General features: G+C 36.7%; 1 protein-coding gene across 7 annotated transcripts in view; it reads left to right on the top strand.

Moving 5' to 3' along the window:
• The window catches only part of PDE1A (phosphodiesterase 1A), a 179353-nt gene that overhangs the window by 119024 nt on the left and 36796 nt on the right, over nucleotides 1–23533 (top strand). For all 7 annotated transcript variants that reach the window (XM_010406696.4, XM_039554893.1, XM_010406697.4 and 4 more), the window contains 5 exons: nucleotides 4951–5064; nucleotides 15732–15914; nucleotides 16368–16434; nucleotides 17413–17529; nucleotides 19434–19574. In XM_010406696.4, the coding sequence (XP_010404998.2) occupies nucleotides 4951–5064; nucleotides 15732–15914; nucleotides 16368–16434; nucleotides 17413–17529; nucleotides 19434–19574 (622 nt within the window). The remainder of the gene's footprint in view (nucleotides 1–4950; nucleotides 5065–15731; nucleotides 15915–16367; nucleotides 16435–17412; nucleotides 17530–19433; nucleotides 19575–23533) is intronic.

Genomic DNA, 23533 nt, shown 5'->3' with positions numbered 1-23533 from the left:
TAGTATATGTTTATTATTTTCAAAGAATTACCAATGCTTTCATTGCCCATCTTCAGCAGTGACTTTCACTAATTTCAAAGTATTGTAGGAAGCAACGTTAGTTTACAGTTTACTTTTTGCAGTTTATTTCACTTCCCCTTTAATAGGATATGTGGTAAAAGCCAGCTTTTTTTTTTTTTGTTCAAAGTTTCCAAAACAGTTTTAAGTGAAGTCCAGATGTGTAAGTTTGAAAGCTGTTTCTTTGCAGTGCTCAGTGGTGGGGAGACTTACGTGGCAAATAAAGGCAGTTCAGGGAAAGCAGGCAGAGGGTCTTTTTCTCAGGTTCAGTAGTTTATTACAGGCTGAATTTTCCTCTTCTGGTTCTTAAAGACGCTTAAACTGAGTCTTTCACTTTGATTTATTCTCAGTGATTACTAGTAATTTACTTTACCTTGGAAATAAAAGTGGCAGTTTTTAAATTTAATCTGAAATTGAAATTGTCCAACTAGTCTGCCTCTCTACTTTAAAATCCCCTTTTTTAAGTAATCCCACCCCTGCACCTTTCTTTGTTAGCACTTCAGCCTGTGTTTAGGACAATATTAGTATTTCCAAACATACTTCTATCATTGGACTTTACTTGGAAAATAAGACTTTCTTATGATTACATTGCAAAAAGTCATATTTGATTCCTTACGGTTTTTTATTGTTCTTCTTTTTCCTTTTTGTAGTTACTGAAACTGTCATAGGAAACTTTTTGAAACATCATACCATCACAAAATCTACCCTCAGTTAATTTGGTAAAACCCCAGAAAGCTACAGTAGATTTAACAAAACTTCAGTTTGGACATGGGACAATTTAATGAGGAAGTTGGGAACAATTGAGTTGTAATTTTGATATTGTTAATCAAGAAATGCTTCTTCATCTCCCAGTAAAATCCTTGTTTCCTCTGATTTTCCTGTGTTGCTGGGTGGGTTTCAAAGCATTTGCCCACAGCTGGACACTGGCATCAGCTGCACAGAGAGGTGAGGACTGGGGAAACATGGGCCCTGGTAATGTCACAGACACATTATTGAAGAGAGGTGGGAGCAGAGTGCCTTTGGATTGTCCATGAATGCATTTAATTCCACAGCACTCTTAATGATGTTTACCCAAGATGACAGAAGATGGTTCTCCACCCACTTTCTTTATCAATTGCAGATGTCTCTCTTTCCCTTACAAACTGGGGCTGCTAGTTTTATAATGCAGTTTTCAGGGGTTCCGAGAGAAAGAATCTTCTTTTCTTCATGTTTTATATCACATTAGTTCTGCATACAATTTTCTTTGCGTTATAAGCCAGTTCAAAAAGTCTTTTTTTCTCTTTCACAAAATAGCTCCTCCGGTTTTTTCTTTTTGCTGTCTATTATTTCTTAGTAGCACAGTTCACAGGCAGGGTAATGCAATTGCTTCCAGTTTTAAGTAACATTTAGGATTTCAAATAGTATTTCTAATGTTTGTTTTCAATTTATCACAATTAAAAGAAAGCAAATAAATTAAAACCCTCCCAATACAGCTAGAGCAATCATTCTTTTTTGTTACTTTTCCTTGTCCTTTTCACAAGTTTCTTTGTCTTGTGGAATGGTGGGCTATGAGTGTACTAACACTTGTTGCTTAGTCTTATAAATTGACATATTTATTCTTTGCTAAATTATTAGTTTCATTACTGAAATGTCAGCTCCTAAACTCTGCGGCTATTCACTTTAATTCAGAAGATGTTGAGTATGTTCAGACCATTCATATATTGCTCTAACCCACTTAATTTTGCTGTGTTGGAAGTCCATTTTTCTGACTTCTGGGGTAGACTTCATTAGTATCACACGACAAGCGTGTGATCAGTGACAACATGGAAGGATTTTATTGCCTTGTCCACCTTCCTAGTGGGAAGTTGTAACATAGACAGAGGCATTTTTTTCTTGGAACTGCACAGCAAAGTTTGGACACACAGGTTGCCACAAAGGACATTCCAGTTAGATATTGTGAAAACATAATGCACCATGAGGCTGATTGGCCATTGAAACTGGTTGTCCCAAGAGTTTTTGAAATCTCCATGCATTGAAAGCTTGAACAGAAAAACCTGTGAGTAATTTTATCTAACTTTGAAGTTATACCTTTCTTTGTGGTTAGCCCTGTCTTGAGCAAGAGCTTGTATCAGGTAGAGGTCCCTTGCAACCAAATTATCCCTTGATTCTCTGATAGATCGGCACTGGGTCAGCTAAAGACTCTTGAGGACGTCTTCACAAAGATTGGTGCATGAGATAAGGTCACTTGTGGACTTCTGTGAATCTGCAACATCTTCAGAATCCCTTTAAATTTGCCTGAGCAGTGTTTCCAAATCATCCAGTCTGTTAACTGTGTTCTGCATTCCTCCTAGAGTATGAACTGTACCCACAGGGCAAGTTAACCTGCTGACTGTCACCTTTGCAGCGAGATGTTGCAAGATCGTTACGGCTTAAAGGCTCCCCCAGGGACTCATTTCCACCTGCAAGCATAAAAATTATTCCAAATACCTGTCATCTGATCTATCCCCTCAGATAGTATGGAACCACTGGAAATTGTAGAATTTGAAGCTGTTTTAAGCTGATGTTTTTCTACTAGAGCCTGGCCCCCTGCTGTGCAGCGTTACAAATTTATTTTTGTGTGTTTTTCTATATTTGAAAACAAGTTTTCAAATTTATTTGTGCTCCCCCTCTGGAAAGTGTGATTTGGAGATGTGCTCAGTCAAATATGGAGGGAACAGTGGAAGTGACAGAAACACCCTACAGCTATTTTGCAAGTAGTGGCGCTGATGCTGCCAGACCCACCTGGGCATTTTGGCATCGGTGCGTAGGAGGGGCTGTGTGTGTGTTTGTGTGCAGTACTGAGGAGCACACATCACAGCAGAGTTGCAGTGTGTGTTGGGTTCTGGGAGATGTCTATGAATAACCTTCTTCAGTCTACAGGTACCTGTGAAATGGAAGAAGTTATGTACTGGAAATGTCTCCCATGCATATGGTTATTTCTGTGTCGGAGATGAGCTCCTAGAGTATTTCATCTGCCCACTTCATTTCTCTGAGAAAATTTTTTAACACTACATTTTCCATTCCATTGATACGCAATGCACTGTGTAAAATACCAAGTAAATATGGTTCCTAAGAGCCTTTTTTGTTGCATGTTCTAGGCTAATTTGAATTGAATTAAGGCTTTAGAGAACTGAGGAGGTTGGTCTTAAAACTCCATTTGCTAAAATTATCCTTACACACTTGAACATAATTGTACTTGGGCCAAAGAAATATGAAGAAAAACATGAAAGTAGTTTTATGACAGAACAGTACTTTCCAAGTTTATGAAATTTTTTTGAATATCACAGTATTTTTCTAATTTATACATTTTAATTAGGTCCAATCAGATATTGTATGCACCCAATGAAAATAATATATCAGATATATGTATAAGGTATATTATTATCACAGAATAAGTTGAGTTGGAAAGGACCCACAAGGGTCATCGAGTCCAACTCCTGGCCCTGCACAGGATATTCCCAAGAGTCAGCCTGTGTGCCTGGGAGCATTGTCCAAACACTTGAACTCTGTCAGGATTGGTGTTGTGACCACTTCCCTGGGGAGCCTGTTCCAGTGCCCAAACACTCTCTGGTTTAAGAACCTTTTCCTAATATCCAACCTAAACCTCCCCTGACACAACTTCAGGCCATTCCCTTGAGTCCTGTCATTGATCACCACAGAGAAGAGTGTCTGCCCCTCCTCTTCCCCTCATGAAGAAGTTGTAACTGCAATGAGGTCTCCCCTCAGTCTCCTCTTCATGTAACATTTGCATATTTTATGCATGCTCATTCATGTCCTAAATATGATCTTTTTCTGAAAGAAGTCATCTTACTGCTGACTCAATTTCAATGCACTTTTTATCTAAAAGCTTGTTTCACAATTTTTTCATGCACATAAAAAATATTATTTACTGAAAGTTGTTACAATAATGGTATATCCTTAATTACAGAAATCTTTATCTTACATGACACAAAACTGCAGATTATTTCTACTCAGAGATAAAACACCGAAAGAAAGAAAATACCTATGCTTTAAACATCCATTTAGTCACAGCTCTGCACTGTTACTGATAAGGTTTTCATTTCACTCCGGTGCTTTATCTACTCTGTATGGTTAAATTGAGCAGAAGTGTTCTTGTCAGCAGAGTTTAGGAAAAATTTGGTATTCAAGGAGTTTGTCTGTGTGAGTGTATTGCTGCAGAGACATGAGTCGATGCATTACAAAATCCCCTTTGGGTGTATCCACGTTTGTACTGTAAAACAAAGTTCTTGAAACTAAAAGTTAAACACACACTTGGGAAAATTTGGATTTTTCTACTGCCATAGGCACTGCCTTTCCTCTGGTATAATGATGAATTTTCTATAAGCACAGAAACAACAGACTTCCATATTAGGTCATATTAATAAGAATACAAATTCTACAGCAAAAACATGCTGGAGGCCTAAATAAAAATTAAAGACATTTGAGTGAAGCAAATAGTATACCGTGGATATTAAAAAAATATATAATTAACCACCTAAGCATGGAAAAATTATGGCAACACACAAAGTTTTATTTTTTATTTTAAAAAATTAGAGACTGAGGCATAATAGTAATGTCACAAACGAATAGGAAATTGCTTTGATGATGGTTAATAAGTCCTCTCTGACTTTCTGGAATGTATAAGCAATTTTTTAGTACACTTTACAAATTTAGCAAGCTATAAAAACATAAAACCAGTTGTTGTTAAATGCCCTCTAAAGAGCTAGGTTTTCTTAAAATGAGACAAGAAATGCAGTGATAGTCCCTGCCTCTACATTGTTGTGTTTGTTCCAATGTTTCAATAAGAAAATGAAGTCACTCAAATTTGATAGAATTGTTGCATTGATGGCTTTTGTTTTTTCTTTTTTTTCACAGATTAAGATGCTTGGTAAAGCAGCTAGAGAAGGGTGACATTAATGTGGTGGATTTAAAAAAGAATATTGAATATGCAGCATCTGTGCTGGAGGCAGTTTATATTGATGAAACCAGGTAAGTCTGAGGGGAAAACAAAATTAAAAGAATGTTGCAAATTGCGTTTTAAAATTTTGCATGCAATTGTGGCTGGCATGAGCTGAAGGTCTGTATACATTAGAAGGAGCATATGTGGCTCTTGGGTCTTTTAGTGGCAAGGTTAAAGCAAGTAAGATTCCAAAGGTCAGATGTAACTTGTCTGGAAAGAAGTGCTCACAGAAATGAGTCCGAATAACTGGTCAGTAAATACACAAATGAATGAAAAGCTGTGATTTATTTTCTAATGTTTGATGCTTAGTTTCTGTTTATTACTGGCAGTATTACTGGCAATCATGTGGGTTAATTCCAATTAAAATAGAAGTTCTAAGTATTTGGCTTCTTGAAAGAATTTTAAGATATGGACAGTATTGAAATTAGCTAGCTAACACTGTTTTTCTTTCTGCAAGCTGGCCTTTCTAAGCTTTTTCTAAGCAGAATGGTCTTGTAAAGATGTCTGCCAAAACTTCCCCAGTACCACTGGAGCGTGCAGTGTATGTCCCAGTTCTACATTTAAGAATTATTTTATGGACCTAACACTCTGTGGTGTGTGTCCTCCCCTCCCCTTGCAAATCTACGTAGCTGATACAGTGCTTGAAGTACTGCTTCAGAGGTAAACCACTAATTATTTCTCCATAGACCTCCCAAACACTGGGATTAAATGGGTGTAGTATTCATAGCTCTTTCTGAGTAATAGCACCAGGATGAGGAAAATAAATTGAGATTTACTTAGTTTCTAAACTGAGGTGGCTTCTGTGGAAATGAGTCGTAGTGTTGCAATGAGGAATCCAGTCTTTCTGGCTCTGTGTGGGAATATCATGACAAATAGCAGACATTTCAGGCACAAAGAAAACTGGTACCACTGACAATACATAGGCTCTGGCAGCAATGGGTGCATTGTTTTTGCTGTAAGCAAATCTTTAAGTAAGCTAATTGCCCTCATACCACTTGATAGCAAGATTACTAAACTGCCCAAAAAAACCCAAACATATAAAATTTTATAGTGCTTTTCATAGTTCTCAGGTTACTTTGCTAATCCTAAGGCCACTCTGACCTCCTAATGGTGACTATTTTCAAAAATTCCACTGCAGTGTATCAACACAGTTTTGCTCTTCCGTAGCTCATTGCATAACAATGTTTAATAATAGTTATTTATTTCATCCAGTATTTTACAGAGTATTTTGATTTTTCATGGTACTAAATCAGGATATACTTGAGACAGGTATCTTGTTTTGCTCTTATTTTTTGAATACTTGATTTCACCAAAACAACTTTAGAGTTTGTAGGCCTACCAAATTTTTGATAGCATTCCTTATATAAATATGCATTAAGCATATATTTTATGTATATCTTTCCATACCTATAGCTATATTTATGAAGTATATGTATGTAGACATATAAGTCAAATTATGCTTTAAGTAATATTTAAAAGTGAGACTATAATGAAACCTACTCTTCTATTTTTATTCTTTTAATTTTAGTGGTTTGTACTTCAATATTGTATCTCCTTATTGTTCATTTTGGTTTACACTATTTGATTTGGATTTTGATTTCTCTTCCTTGGACTAATGCAGTGTCCATGAAATTCAGAATCAGTATGATGCGGTTTTTTTAACCTGGTGGTCTTTGTGTTAAATTTATCCTAAAAATAGAGACCGAGCCTCCATGCTTAGTTGGGCAATATTATGTATGGTTCTATTTTAAATTTTGACACTTCCCCGTTAAAAACAATTTTAAACTGAGATATTTATTGTGAGGCTGAGAAACACCATAGTTGCCACTGGTACTTTCATAGTAGGCTCTTTTCCATGGCAAGCTGCAAAGATAATCACGTTTCAAATAGCATGACCAGCATTCTGTAGTCTAAGTCTACACTCAAAAATCTAAATGCACAAAGAAGGTCTCTCGAGTTCCTGGGAAGCCAATCCTTAATGAACAAAGCAGTGTATCATTGAGTCAAATACCAATGGAGGCTGAGTTAGCTTGTGTGGTTGCATTTCTCCTTGTTCCCCCCAAAGAATGCAGGTTCTTTGTCTTGCACAGAGCTACTTCTGTGGGAGTCTGGAACTGAGTTAATTGCACTCATTAGTAGATTAGAAATAATAGTTTAGATCATAAGCAAAATGGCCCATTTCTGCTGAGCCTGAACTTGCAATTTTATACATGGCGAAGTTCAATTAACTTCAGTAAGTTTCTTACACGTGAATTGCTGTTCGGTCAGTGTCTCCAACACACATGAAAATACCCATGATTTCTATTTTGAGCCCAGTCTTGATCCTGGATTTTGTCCTGGTAGATTTACTGACCCATTGCTTATCCTAGCAGAGGAAGACCACAGCTTCAGCCAGTGATCTAAAATTGAATCCTGTCTGTGGCGTTCTCTTCTTCTCCACTTTTCTGGGCGACAGACCTCCATATCAGCTGAGGGAAAGGTCTTTTAAATATCTCTGCAGACAGGAATAGCACTCTACAGATTAGGAATAGCAATAAACAGAGAGTTTGTTACTTGAATCCTCTTAACTCATCTTTCTGTTATGATATATATTCTACGAAACAAGATAATAAAATGGTCCTGACAGTGGTCCCTCACCTATAGCCGAAGGACCTCCTGCAATTCTTCACAGGCACAGAGAAGAAAAAAGCAAAAAGAAGCGTCAAAACTAAAGTCAATAAAGAGATCCAAGTATGACACATCTCACAGAACATGGTCAGTAATGTAGCCAAGGATCAAGGAAGAACCTGGTCTCTTCCACAGCTCCAGGAAACCATTTGTGCTACTTAAAAATTAAATCTCTGGCATTATTCTGGCAAAACCACTTTTCTCTTTTTAAGCCTGGGGTTTTTTTCAGTGAGCAGTTCCAATTTCTTCCAGTAGAAGATAGCCATTTTTTGTCCTGGTATACCATTATTTCATTTGAGTTTCTTGAAAAGCCTGTATTATATTATAAAGTTGTATGTGCACATAGAAGAACATTCAAACATGTAAGTTAATGGCATATTGAATCTTTATTTAAAGTGCAACAGTCAGCTGCAAATATCTGTAGAATTCACACCCTTTAGCAGAGGATGAAATATTTTTTTCAGGTCCTCTGACTTTCCCTTTATCTGCTTCTCTGTTTCTCTACACTATAGCCATTTATCTGAGCATTTTTTGTAACTATTTACACATACTCATTGCCATTCTTGAGCTTTCTAAAATGATATGGAGCTGTGTTAGGGGCAAAAGCAGAGAAACTACACAACAGATTTTATTTATGAAGTTCTGAGAGTAGTCTTCTTAGGAACAGGGATAGGCAGTAGGGATAACCTTCCAAAGTGAGGAAAAATTGGTTTGGGGCAGTGACTGTCATATAATGTATGACATATATAATAATATCTCTATAAGGTTCTGAGCTGATGGAAAGTTGGAAAGCACAGACATCAGGCATCAAGTAAGTGCTGCTTTCCTGTGAGTTTCATTATCTGTGGCCCCATGTCACTCAATAAGCTTGTTTAACAAGCTCTTTATTGGACTGCTGCATCTTTCAGTGCTGCACTAAACTCTTCTGCGAAAGAGATCTAACACTCTGATAGATGAAGCAGAGGTTCACCATCAGCTGAAAGCAATCAGTGAAACTGTCACAGTTCCAGTCCCTCAGAAGTTCAAACTTAATAGGTGTTATAAATAATTCTGACAAATCTTGAAGAATTTTCTCCATTAGTACCTGCCACTTGGCTCAAGGCAATGGAAGAAGGATATTTAGAGTCAAACAGGAAATAAATACAGCCTGATAATTCAGTCATGACAGCTGTTCCGTTCCTTGTAAATGCAGCTTTTCATTCACACTAACTGAAAAGAAAATAAGTCAAATAAAATCTAGATGGAAATTACAAGATGAAAGGAAAAAATGTATTCCAAAGCTTAATAATAATAATAATAATAATAATAATAATCATAATAATTTATTGTGGAGAATACTTTTATGTTGTTCTGAGTAAAATCAGAGCAGTTTATTCCAATTATGTTTTATTTTTAAATGCCTTAATATTTCAGAAAGTATACTTTATTTCAGGAGGATATTTATCTGTGCTGTTGCAGTTCCATACACGGTTTTTGTTTGTTTCAGGCTGTATAATGCCCTTTTAATTAAGGCTTTAACCTCTTGAGAACTTTTGACTTAGAAGAGACTGCATTTCAGTAATGCATGAAGTAGCTCTGTATTATATAGCTGGCAGGTTTTTTGAGCATCTTTGATTCAACAAGGCAAAATAACAAATACAGGTTCATGAAGAGAAAGGAAATGTCATTAGGGGTGACATTGTAGAAATATATATTTGCATGAGAGCTCTGGAAATAGTGAATGTATTTCAGTGACACTACAATGGCAAACACAGTTCTTGATAAAAAGCTCTTATTTAGAAAAAAAGTACACATTCTGATATGTATAATGTTAGCTAAAAAGGAGGTCATTAAACCTGAACTTTGGGACTGCTGTTGTAATAAACACCTTGGACTACACTGAATTTCCACTGTACTACTCCAGCAATGCTCCAAATATTTTTTTGTGGTTTTGGGACTTAAACAGGGACAAACACATCCTCAAATTTTGGACAAAAAGGAGATAGTTTAAATTGCAAGACAATGAATTTTGTCATTTCTTCTCACCAAATGTCTGTGTGACCCTTCAAGCGCACCGTGGAAATATCTGTGATAGGAACATGCGCGTGTGTATCTTTGCCACGTGAGATGCAAGGAGACAGAAAGGAGCAAATGCTTGACTGGATCCTGGTGCTCCCAGAGCTGGGTGTTGTGGAAGTGGGAATGGAGCTCAGCAACAGCCCAACAACTTAATGAAATTCTCCCATTTCCAGGAGATTCTGAGGTGAAGAATGGTCAGTATAGCCTGTTCTTGGGCAGCTTTCAGTATGCAGTTTGGGTTATGTTTGCAAGCTGGAGAAGGCTGTTACCTGGTGTTTTCAAGTTCTTCAAACCCATGGCAGCTACTCCATCTTAGGCTAGGAATTAATATCTCAAAAAATAATAAACTGTGATGATACTTATTTGATAACCTTGTGCTTTCTTTCACTCTCTTCTAGCCATCAATATACATTTAGCAGCTTCCTATTTTAAATGAGAGCCAAAGTCAGTGAAGGATCTACCTTTAATGTTTCTTATCATATATAATTTTCACAAGCTGTATTTTAGTATCAGTGTTGCAAGTCTCTGAGCTAGCACTCCATAAGTTGCTACTGAGCATCTCACAGCAGGAAACTGTTCCTTGACATTGCAGGACCATTGGCACTCTGTTCTCACCTGTAGCATACCAGATGTGGTATCTTTGTGAGTCACAGAGGTTTCACTGCTTGTAAGGCTCTGGTTATGGCAGAAACTGTGCCAATTCAGACACCGATATCTATGCAGGGACACCAGCAGTGTTGGTCACACCAGAAAAATGTCTTTGATGGTGCAAAGATTGAGAAAGTTCAATTTTCTTACATCAAAGATAAGTACATATTTTTCAAAACTTTAAAAAATATTTATTCCAAATCTCAACCTGAAAAGACAGATTAATTTGTTCATTTATACATTCACAGAACAGTGGGCTATTCAGTCAATGATGTAATTTATTTTTAAAGATCTAGAATATATTTCTCCTTAAAATTACCTTTTTGGGAAAAAATCTATGAATGTTAAAGAACATAATCTGCCTAATGCCAAGGACAAAACAGGTGGAATGGGCTGTTCTATTTGGTAATTATTTGCCACATGAAAAATACGGTCTGTGTGATTCCTCTCAGAGCTGGCTTAGCTGGGGAGAGATTTGAAGTGGCAATTATTTAAGCAAGAAGTTAAATTTTAATCTTGAATATTCGGTCAAGTTTGCTGAGCATGTAATGCTGTCCTCCATAGCCAGTCTATGGTTAAATGTGCTCTGCCTGAATATGTCAGAAACAAATGTACCATTTGAAGTAAATAATTCACTTTATCCATTAGGGGAATCTACAATTGATACTTTTGCAAAAGCTGCTATTGAGAAAAAGCTTATTGTGTTGAGATTAATTCAGTACATTCCGCCCTTATAAAAGCTTAAAATAAGCCTTTGAAATCTTTTGTACTAAGCTAACGTGGCTTGGTTTTTTGGTTTTATTTTTTTCTGGGTTTTTTTTCTGAGAGGAAAGCTTACAAAAGCGTTCAATTTATATTAAAAAAAAGCATTTAAAATCAATGAGAATCTATTAAATTCTGACTAAAGCCTCTCAGTTGAGTTAGGGTATTTAATAAATGCCCAGCATCCCTTTTCCAAAGTTATTGAATTTTTCTGTTTCAAAGTTCTTGCTGCTGATTTATTTCTAAGTCATGCCCTGAATTAGTCCCTGCCTTACAGAAGTCCCAGAATACCATATCAAAGCAACTGAAAAGGAAAGGAAAGGGAAAAGAAAAGAAGAGAAAAGACAGTGACTCACAGCTGTACTCTGAAAAATGGTATTTTTTAATCATGAGTATCCTGAACTGAATCTTAAGGTTGTTGTTGTCCTCTGGTATATACCTGTGTATTTCTGAATAGGCAATACCTATCAGCAAGGGAACATTTCCAGTAACAATGGGCCTTCCTACATTACTTCTGTCGTAATGCCTGTACTCACACAAAATTATTTTCCATTTATTTTAATTAATTGGTAATTCTTCATATGAGGACAATTCTTCTAAGAATGTGCTAATTTTATTAGTACAACATGTTGGCAAATTCATAATTTCCTTTAGAAAGACCTTTATGTACTAAATATGCCCCTCATTATTTTTTACAATTTGTTTATCCTTCATGGGAATCAAGAGAAACTTTTAGTGGATGTTAGTGGAAATTGTAATGAGCTATAGAGGATGGAAATATTGATTGAATGTATTGATTCATGCTTATTCAGGAAGATAGTGAGCTAATAGAACTAAATAATTGGTTAAAATATGAACTGACTATTTAGACCATAAATTCTTCTGCATCCTAGACCTAGAAGAGGACTTTCTTTAATTCACTCTTAAGGGCTTAATTAATTCACTAACTGGCAAATAGCTAATACTACCTTCTCAATCTCTCCTCTGGAAATCTTTCACTACCTCTGTTAGGCAGCATGACTGATCAACAAAGATGGATTTTTTTCCCCCATAGCCATTATCTAATTTTAATTTTTTAAATTTTCTTTTTTTTTTTTCTCCTCCATAGTACATCTGATCTATTCCCAAGGGAAAAGAAATATACTTCTGACTAGTGCATTGCTATATTTAAAATTCTAATTAAATGAAAAGAGAACTAGAAATTATCCCTACTTGAATTTTGAAAAATTATTTTTGGCAAAAAACACAGTACTGTGACAAGAAGATCAGGTTATTAGTTACTATGACTGCAATATTAATTGATTGCTAAGCTGAAATGCCATGGGCCATGTCTTACTTATTCCCACAACTGTCAATGAAGGTTCTACTCATGGAATGAATAGAATTAAATAACCCAAGCCTCCCCCTCTCCTTCCCACGCATATCCCTTCCTCGTATTGCACCTATTTAACAAGCTAATGATATATGAGCAAAATAAGTGTATGTAACCCTGAAATTCTGACTTTGTGTTGAAAAAAAAAGCATTTTCTGTGGCACATTTTGTTAGAACTATTTTTGTTGTTTTGTTTTCTAGCATTTTTGGGTGTTCCTTAGCTTCATGGAAGAAAAATTAAAGTGTGTGCCTTGGCATCTATTAGTACATATACATTTAATTAATTGAGCTGGGATGTTTGAGTTCATGCCTCCCAGTTGAATGAAGTTTATCTCAGTAGAGTTTTGCTTTAAGACTGACTGTGGAACATCTATTTAGCTTTAAAATGCCTACAATCTCTGGTCTTCAGGTTGGTTGATTTGGAGGATGGGGCTATGGGCCTTGTAGTCACTCCATTCCAAATATTTGCTAAGCCAGAAGTTCTAGCCTTGTCACAAGTTCATTAATTTGTCCCATGACATTTTTGAACCTATGTGGCAGTTTTGCATTTTTTGAAATGTCACAAAATTACAGTTTAAAAATTATATTTTGCAATTTACAATTACAAGTTAGATTGCAAAATCTTGCAAAAATCCCTGTAATATTTCATAGGAAGTTCAGTGCTTTGAATGTGTGCCTTTGTTTTGAACCTGTCTTTAGATATTATTTGGTCTTCATCTTCTTTTTTTTTTTTTTTTTTTTTTTTAAGGCATAGAATGCTAGAATGGTTTGGAGTGAGATGAATGACTAGTCCTTGTTTCCTCTCCTTGAATGTAGTTTCAATTAGGCACCTGAAAGAAATGAATCCTTTTTGAGAAGTTATTAATTGTATGTGTTGAGGCATCTGTAAGATTTTGTGCTCACAAATTAATTATGTGTTGCACTTGCTTTCCTAATTATTTAAGTTAGAAGCAGAGCCACTGAAGCTCTCTCCTCCCTGGCATGTTGTTCAGTCATCTCTTTTCAGAGAGCAGTGGCCTCATGAAAATTACGGAACAAATGAACACTTACTTCAAATACTATTTTCTCTGTTCTGTCTTCATGAAGTAACTCCTGCTACTGTCATTTACAGACTGAATAGCCTCCTACATTACAGATGAATGGTTAAAAACATTAGAGAGACTGCAGTGTGTCTTACTAGTCTTAATTTGTACTCCAGTGGCTCATATCTGCAGAGCTCAGGGCTTGGTCCCAAATTTAGATCTGCATCTGCTTATAGCAAACTGATGTAGAGCTCTGCTTCCTGCCCCACAGGTGATGTGGAATATCCTGGCATCTGCTCTGAGGTAGCCCAATGCCCATAGTCCTCTAATTGGGGGAATATTTTCATCTCATTTGAGTAACAGTTGGAATAGTAACAAAAATATGTTTTAGGGATTATAAGGTTTTTTCCTTATTATACTAAAAATACATCAAATGTCAAATATTCTTCAGAAATATAAATGTGCTGATTTCTCCAGGGATATTTGATAATAGTGTTAGACTAGTACAGATTTAAGTGGACTGTAACATAGGTTTTCGTTTAGGAAATAAAGCCAGTTTACAGCCTTTGACCTATGCCCAGTCTCAGCTGTGGTTCAGTTTTGCGAGATAACTTGCTCAAATCCTTTCCTCCACACAAGTCCTGCTCTTCCAAATTAAGTTTCTGATTTTTGGCTGTTGTCTCACTGTCAGAAATTTTCATAATTCTTGTTCATTCTGGTCTTCTTGTACTCCATGTTAAAGAGCCTTCCTAGTCTGGTAATTCTATGCCTCTGAAAAATAGGAATGTTTCTGCTGTTCTTTCAGTAAACTGGGGAAGGATGAGGGGTGCATTTTAATTTTTTTTACCCCAGCTGAAAAATCTCAAAAAATATACTGTAAGACAGATGACCTGCTGAAACTGAGCACAAATACACTATGCTCACTGTTCACCAATAATTTATGTGATTCTTCTGATATGCTTCCTATTAGACATCTTCCTATAATCCCTCAGATAGTATTAAATTTATGTGGGGATTCTTTTGAACTATACCATACTCAGGCTTTCCTTAATCATCCGTGTTTCAGAAAGGCAGCACTAGAGAAACAGATCTATGTAATCAAATAATGCCTGCAATTCAATTGGTACCACTTTCAAGAAAATATTTTGAAAGGGTGGCGTGTTTTGCATGTATGCAGGTCATCCTAGCTCTGGGGTTTCTTGCATAACTGAATGAAGGAAAACTTGATATCTGACTAAATAAGGGATTTGGTTCCTGGAAACCCCAGCAGTCTGAGTGATAAGAGCAAATAATTGCAAGAAAAAGATTTATAGAAGTGTGGAATGGAAGCGTTGAGTCTGTTTAAAGAGAATATTTAGTTACATGTTTCTTCTAAATAAACTGATGGCCTCTAATTCACTTTTGTTGAAGTTTCTTTTTAATACTTCTTCTGGTTTGCAAGAGCTATATATAACTTTTCTAGCTTTTTGAACTGCTAACAACTGTGAAAGCTGGCTTGCAATCCAATCTTGTATAATACTTTTACTGCTATGACTTTGTTACCCTGTCTTCAACAGAAATATGGATGTCTACATAGAAGGAATTAATTCTCTTCAATAAAGGAATTAATTCTCTTTAATGCTTTTATTGTGCTGGAACAGCATGATGAGCATGTGTACAGGGCATTCATTGACATCCGTTCACCACATCATTGCTGTTGAGCATCATTTACTTTTGCATGTAAATATCAAAACACTTGTACCATTTTGGGGGACACATCAATAGACCAGTGGTGTTCTCAGTTATAGCAGCAACCCTGCTGCCATTTCTGTCAGTTGCTGTTTTAGATGTCTTCTTGGGATTTTATGGCTCATTGATTACACTTAAATCCACCAGAGCTCTGACAACTTAGTAGAAAAATAATTTCTTGTCTCCAGTTGAATAACTTGCATTTTATTTCTTTTACCTTCTGGAACATGAGCAGTGGGAGAGAGAGAAGATATCTGCTGTGGACAGCTTCCCCTTGGTCTCAGTCTGTCTGCCAGAGAAGACATTTAGTGATGTGCTGAATCGGTACTATAGTCAACCTCCGCTCCTCTAAAATCAAGTTTTGTTTGCTGTTCGCCTGTCAGTACTCTTCTTATTAGGTCTGAGGTCTTGTTGGTTACCTTGTATTAATTTTTTGTAGGAAACTTTTGGACACTGAAGATGAACTCTCTGACATCCAGTCGGATTCAGTCCCACTGGAGGTGCGGGACTGGTTAGCTTCTACATTCACAAGAGAAATGGGAATAGTGAAGAGGAGACCTGAGGAAAAGCCCAAATTCCGGAGCATTGTGCACGCTGTACAGGCTGGGATTTTTGTAGAGAGGTGAGGGCTTTGTTTTCTTGTTACAACAAGTACTGCATTTAACCACAGTGCCTGTCATTGGAGATCCTTTAAACGGTGGGATGAACCTGAAGCAAATCTTTGAGCCAGAAGTTATGCTTCAATTTCTGCAGCCACTCTATTTTTCTATACAGAATTCCAGATGAAATCTCTAAATTTGTAAAATCTCCTAGGCCTTGAAAAATTCTGGGGATGAACTAAATGGCTTTGTAACTTCTACACTAAATTGTACTGAAGGCTGTTGTAACATTAAAGAGTAACATACCTGCAAAGGGGTTTTTCTCACAGCGTCATAAAAGATTACATAAATCTTTGGGGCCAGACCCTTAGATAGATTCTTCTTATTTCACGAACTGTGAAAGACAAAAAAAGATAAACTGTTTCAGTATGTTTTTAAAGGAGTGCTATTTCTTAATATTTTATTTGTTCTTTTAGGATGTACCGAAAAACTTCAAGCATGGTTGGTTTGGCTTATCCAGCAGAAGTCATAGTCACATTTAAGGTGAAAGGAGTTTAATCGTTGTGGAATTTGAATGTATTTGCACTTATGTTTAGTGACTTCTAAGGTCAGATGAATATTTTTCTTCTGAACGTACCCTAGCCATAGTTAGTACTACAGAACTGAGCACACAGAACAGAGAAAATAATAGTTAAAATTCAAAACCAACATATGATTCTGATTAATTGTGATTTAATTTAGATTGCATTAGAGCAATAGAATGAAGTTTGTATAGAAATTCTTATAGAAATGTGAGACAGTTTTATCAGCTCCCAGTGGTATCGTAATCAGCGTCTCAGACAGCAGCATTTGTTTCTTTTTTAGGAAAGAAAAAGGAGATAGTATTGGGATAGAGCTAACAAAAGAAGCTGAAGCTTATGGAACAAGTACAGTATTTGCTGTAAATTTAAGGTATTACTCTAGTTCAGCCAAAAGATGATCTTTTATAGTAAGCTGAGTTCCGATGTCTATGAATGCAATTAAAAACTGGTATTTCTTGAAAATGAAGTACCTCAACTTTTTCCCTGAAAGCCAAACACTGTTATTCTTAAATTGCTTTATGGTTAATGACATCAGTGTTAATGACATTGCACAATAGCCTGTTTGAAGGGTGGTATTCAGATTATCTCCATAAGGTTCTATAGACAATTTGTACTGAGAAAGTTAAACTTGAAAGATTAAGACCTTTGATGCAAAGCATGCAAAGTTGATTCAGTCATGTTGCAAGTATTTTATTCATAACTGACACAATTGTTTTCATCATTAATATTGAAGTAGCCATTAATGTGTTATCTACATTAGGAGTTTGAAAGAGTTGGACAGCAAAACCACCAAACTCTCCCTCTTCCCTCTGAAAAACTCCAAAGTATCTTTTCCAGTGATTAAATGGAAAACTAGCTAAACGGATGGAAATGTAATGTTTTTGGGTTGTTGGGGGTATTTTTTTATTTTTGTGTTTTTTTCTTTTTCCCTCCTCTACAGGATGTTGATAAGTGGTCTTTTGACGTATTTGCCCTAAATGAAGCGAGTGGAGAGCACAGTCTGAAATTTATGATGTATGAGCTGTTAACCCGATATGACCTTTTGAGCCGTTTCAAGGTCAGGAACTAACCATGAATAAAAATATATATGCAAGAATACATGTGTCAAATTTAAAATACAAGAAACCCAGCATTGAAATGTTTTTCTTTTATTGTACAATGCAGTGCAGAATTTCAAAGAATATGGCAAATATCGTAATATGCCAATAGTTCTACCAAATGAGACTTCACCCAGAACATGCAAATTTTTCTGCAACCCAAAAAATGGAGAGCTGTGTATACCCTTGTCATGTCATTTGTGTCACACAAATAGATTATGTATACAGGCTATTTACTCAACAGGCCTGAATCAGTCTCCCAGCTTTTCGGACCAAACATTACTAACAAGGCAGAAAACCGTAGTTAGTCCTAAATACCTTTTTCGTGGTCTAGATCTTAGTATGTTGATCACCACTGTGCAGGGGCTTCAGCTGAATCTTCCTCTCCTAAACAATCTGGGGGGATATATAAAGAGAAAAATTGCTTTTCCAAGGTGTTTGTAGGGTTTTGCAATACAATATGGAGTCCTTACAGACAACTTTGAAAGGCTGAGATAAAAAATGGATCACAATAATAAATTTATCATTATTATAGTACCAAATGAAAGTTTTCAAAAGTTTCAAAATCTCTTCACTGAGAAAACTCAGTGTTTCTTTTGAAGAGGCTGTCTCACCCTGAAATTCTTTGAATATTTTAATTTTAGGCTGGTAACCCAGCTTTTTCCAACAGGTTTTATGTACTTGAAGTCAGAACCACACCAGGACTGCCATTTTAACATAGACATGAAGTACACAATGCTAATGGCAGAGTGGGCTTAAGCCCATTCTCAGTCCCATTGTTTGCACTGCAGGGTTTTTAAATAAAGAAAAAATTATTAAGGGAAATGTAATTTCATTAAATGGGTGATGTGGTTTATCCCCAGGCAGCAAATAAGCACCACACAGTCACTTCTCACTCCTCTCCCCAGCAGGATGGGGGTAAGAGAATTGGAGGCGTAAAAGTGAGAAAACTTGTGGGTTGAGATATGTACAGTTTAATAATGATGGTGATAATAATAATATAGAAAATTAATATCTAAGAGAGAAATAAAACCCAAGAAGAAATGATGGAAATGCAGTCAATTGCTCAGCAGCAGCTGAGCGGTGCCCAGGCAGGCCCCAGGCAGCAGCCCCCACCCAGGCTCCCCCAGGCGGGTGTTGCTGACCATGGGGCTGTGGGGAGCATTGTCCTTGGGTCAGCGGGGCCAGCTGTCCTGGCTGTGTCCCTTCCCAACTTCTTGTGCACCCCAGGCTACCCAGTGGTGGGTGGGATGGGGAGCAGAAAAGGCCTTGACTCTGTGCAACCGCTGCTCAGCAGTAACTAAAACATCCTGGAGTTATCAGCTCTGTTTACAGCACAAATCCAAAACATTGACCCATACCAACTACTATGAAGACTATTAACTCCGTCCCTGCCAAAACCAGCACAATGCAAAAATAAGTGGGACCAGATTGTACCTGTACTTCACATGTTGCCTGGAGGAAGGAAAGTCATACTATGAGACTAAAGCAAACCTTGTCTCAAGCAAGGCAAAACTGGTGGAGAAAAGGAGATAATCCTATTGTTAGACTCCTATCTGTCATGCCTGTATTGTATGCGCAATCTATGCATTCCTGGTGCAGACAGACACATCTTGAAAACCATTTGGTTGATAGCTCTACAGTGTCTTGTGCATGGTGTATGTAGAGAGATATAAACATCTACAGAAATTGTGTGGAGACTCACTGGTGCATGTATGATATTAGACCTTTACATTTAAAATTTTTCTTTTTTTGTTTGCTCACTAGATTCTATGGTATATTATATGTAATTCATTCATTGCATGCTTGACTTTGCAGCTGTTGCAGGAAAAATCCAATTATTTTAATGTTTTCTTCTCTGTAGATCCCTGTTCCCAATCTTATTTCTTTTGCTGAAGCTCTTGAAGTTGGTTACAGCAAATACAAAAATCCCTATCACAATCTGATCCATGCAGCTGACGTTACTCAAACTGTGCATTACATAATGATTCACACTGGCATCATGGTAAGAGAAGTACTGTGAAGTTCAATTTACTTCTTTTCTCAGACTCTGCTGCTTTGAATAAATACGTACATGTGTCTTTTCTAGAGGAAAAAGCTCAGCTGAAAATTTTGCAGAGAGAGATTCAAAACTACTATTCAGGCTGTGAACTTTATTTCATTTTTACAGTTCTTCCAGGCTAAACTTCTCTCGATGCAGAGGGAACAAGGAAGAAAAAAATAATCCTTAAATCATTTTTGCTTTTCATCGCCTGGAATTAGGTATTTTATATCATATTTACTGAGATAGATTTGCAGGAGTGGGCAGGTGAGAATTTTTTACTTTCACATCAGAGCATGGGAGGTGTGATCAGGCAAGGAAGCTTTAGTATCTGCAGAGGTCCTGGCTGTTGAAAGATGTACTGAATCAGTTCAGGCTTAGAATATCGTCATGGAATGGCTTGGGTTGGAAGGGACCTTAAAGACAACTCAGTTCCAACTGCCCTGCCATAGGCAAGGACGCCTTCCACTAGACCAGGCTGCTCAAAGCCCCATCCAGCCTGGCCTTGAACTCTGAAACTGCTTTTTCCTTTAGTTTTTAACCTTCTTTAGGACCACTCTTGCATACTCCATATGCCTATAGTAGGCAGGCTATTGCAATTGCCTTGAAATATCACAATATTTTAAATTATTTATTTGGGAACTGAAATTAATCTGTGAAAGCATTTTTATTTCTAAACACCTTAAATTTAATACCAGCAGTGGAAGTCTCCTCACTATCAGCTTGCTAGGCAAAAGTAAATACTGACTAAAAGAAAATGGGCATTGCTGTCAATGGCTTTTTGATCATTTGTCTTCACTCTGAATACAGTTGTTTAAAAAACTCCCAATGAACAAAAAACAACAAATGAAACAGCTGGGAAGAAACAGTGTCTGATTTCTGTTTGCAGAGCTATGAAACAAGTCCAGAAGACTTTGGAAAGAAAAAATTTAGAGGTGACTCTGGATGTTTTTGCTCCTGTATACACAATAAATGACAGTCAATAACTTATGTTAAGCCTTTTCTCACTTAAAATGCCTTTGGCTTCAGGGTGGGCAAGGAAAGGTTCCCAGGCATTACGCATTTTTATTCTACTGTTTGAAGGAAGCATTTTGCTTCTAAGTATCCAGTGTTTAAAGCTGTATGTTAACTCCAATACTACTTAAGTGTAGCCCAGTGTCTTCACCAGCCAAGATTCCTTTTTAGATTGAGAAGTTTTCTTGAGAAAGGACTTCCATATCAGACTGAAGCAGAGGCTAGACAGTTCTTGCCAAGAGGGGTCCAAACCAAGGTTTTTGTATATAATATTCACCTATAAAAATAATATTTTAGTAAAAGAAAATTCTTGAAGATATTAGATTGCTGTTGCTATTCTACCCTTGTCTTCTACCGTAAGATTAACTGCAAGAGTTAAGTGATATGAGCCATGTCTTGGTTGCACGTATACACCTGGATCAGGAACTTAACAGGAGGAAAATCCTTTTGTCTCATTATAACCATTCCTCTGGCCTATTGTATCTGTGCCACTCTGCCCTTCAAAAAAGGCAATAGCATTCAGATTTTCCTTCTGATGCCAGGACAAGGTTCCAAATTCCAGAGCTATCCTATTAATTTTGGGATGTTTAGCCATTGATTAAACCACTTTGAAAGACACTTTATCTCTGAACACTGAATGAAGGAATCCGTTTCATATTTGAATATCTGCTATTTCACTGGCTGCACGTGAGTGTGAGAAAGGCCTTTCCAGCACGAGTTTTACAGTATTGACATCTTAACCTTCTAACTGCCTTTGAGGTGGTTTGGACAACTATTTTCAAAAAGGTTAAGGCTTTACTGCTGCAAAATCTCATTAATGTTGCAACACTGCTACAAAATATTTCTGTAAAATTAGTCCAGGTTTAATTCACATTTTAATTGCCAAATTATGATATTGAATTGTGATATTTCCCTGCCCATAGCAGGGGAGATTGGAACCAGATGATCTTTAAGGTCTCTTCTAACCCTAACCATTCTATGTTTCTATGGTTCTATGATACTGGAAAGTTCTTGGAAAGATACCTAACTAGGACAACACTTAGTCAAGGGTGCCTTCAAACAGATGTACTTGCCAGGCAGAAGGAACATTTATGGAAATCAGTGTTTGAAAGAGGGCCTAGTGATTCTGCAGCTTGCAAAGTATTTCTCTCCCAAATGTCACTTGCAATTTGAGAAAGCATCAGTATCATGAAAATGTTCTATTTAACTTGCTGGATTTTTTTTTCCCTGTTGCCTCGTTAACCCTCCAGTACCCGACTCAGTAACAATTTGGCGTTTGCTTCTCAAGCCAATAGTTTTCAGAGCATGTCCATTGTAATACTTTTATTTTTTAACTCTCCTGTATCTCTGATAAATACTTGGATTAGAGTAAATCTGATGAGATTCTAGATCAAATTCCTGTGGGGTTTTTTTTTGCAGATTGGTTTGCACTTTGAAGTTTTTGTGCTTTCATTGTCTCTTAAGGACCTGATACTGATTCCAAATCTTGCAAAGGGTTGCTATCTTCCTTGTTTATTTCTGAAACACATACTGAAGCAAATGTTTCCAAGACCTGGGGTTTAGGAAATCTTTTGCATGGTTCCTGTTGTTGAGGTCATATGTTTTGTACCTTTTACAGGAAGCTGGAAAACACCCGTATTTCCACATTTGCCAAAAAAATTTGGCTAATCAGAGCTTATGCTTCTCCACAAGCCCCTAGAGAGATTTTGGTGAAGAATAACACATATTCAGAGCTGCTGTTAAAGAAATAAAATAATCATTATATTTTTCAAAAGTTGCTGTCTATCTTAAGAAAGAAGATCCGGTCACCTCAAATCAATGTTAGAATATTAGATATCACAGATGGCAGACAGTCTATTAATCCTCCCAAGAGATTAAATCCCAGATGATGTAACTGAAATGTATAACTCAAGGTTACGTTTATGAAGTTTTCATCTTTATAAAGGTTTAAGAATCCAAGTCCCAGGGAATACATCTTGTAAAGAACTTTTGAGTCATCGATCATCTTCCCACCATCCCTTTTCTCCTCCCACGTACCTGTATTGCTCAAAGAAAAGGAAAAAATGTCTTTACTGCCAATAAGTGCATTGTGAGACTCCATTTCTTACTCAGTTTTTAATCCATCATCACTAACAAAAAAATAGTTTCAACTATTATTATTCAACTATTATTCAATTATTATTATTCAACTATTTCAACTATTCAAACTTGTAAGTTGAAATGTATCTATTTACATGTAAGCAACACAAAGTACTTCAATAGAAGTTGCAATTTACGTTATCAATTACAAATACGAGATGTAGTATCTTTCAGGAGGGAAGCAGGTTTCAGCTCTTCTCAGTCTTGCAGACCCCCAGATATTCGTTTTTCCCTCTCCCTTTCAGAAACACACTTATTAACTGGCTCTCTAAGAGTTTTTTTCTACTCCCTTATAAATTCTTTAGCTGAAGGAGTTCTCTGGTTTGATTACTGATCCCAATTTTGACTGTACAGCTAGTGTGTGTGGAATACTTGCTCTTTTATGTATGAATGTATGAAGTCTCTGCATAGCCCATGGATATTGTTTGTGAGGAATGTTCTTCTGCCTGTGAATGCATTGTCTAGAAATTATTTTATTTGCTACAAAAGCTGACCTTTGAAAAGTCATCTTAAAGAAAAGTTTATGTTCAGCTTTCATTACTAATAATTTCTGTGTTTCTGTTCTATTTGGTATGTTGAAAACATTGTGAAAGCCAGGACTGGTCATGGCCTGGTTTCTTGTGACACACAATATGATGAAGGTCATTGTTTCCATTTTTAGAACTGCTTACAGTACATTCTCATTCCTCTGTCTGTGACCTTTCTAGACCTATACTGCTTCTCCAACAGCCAGTACTTGTTCCTCAGCAGCCTTATTTTGTCACTGAATG

The sequence above is a fragment of the Corvus cornix genome, chromosome 7, assembly GCF_000738735.6.
Source record: "Corvus cornix cornix isolate S_Up_H32 chromosome 7, ASM73873v5, whole genome shotgun sequence".
Classification (NCBI taxonomy): domain Eukaryota; kingdom Metazoa; phylum Chordata; class Aves; order Passeriformes; family Corvidae; genus Corvus; species Corvus cornix.
Note: the sequence above shows the minus strand (reverse complement) of the source record. Positions and strands in the feature narration are given on the sequence as shown.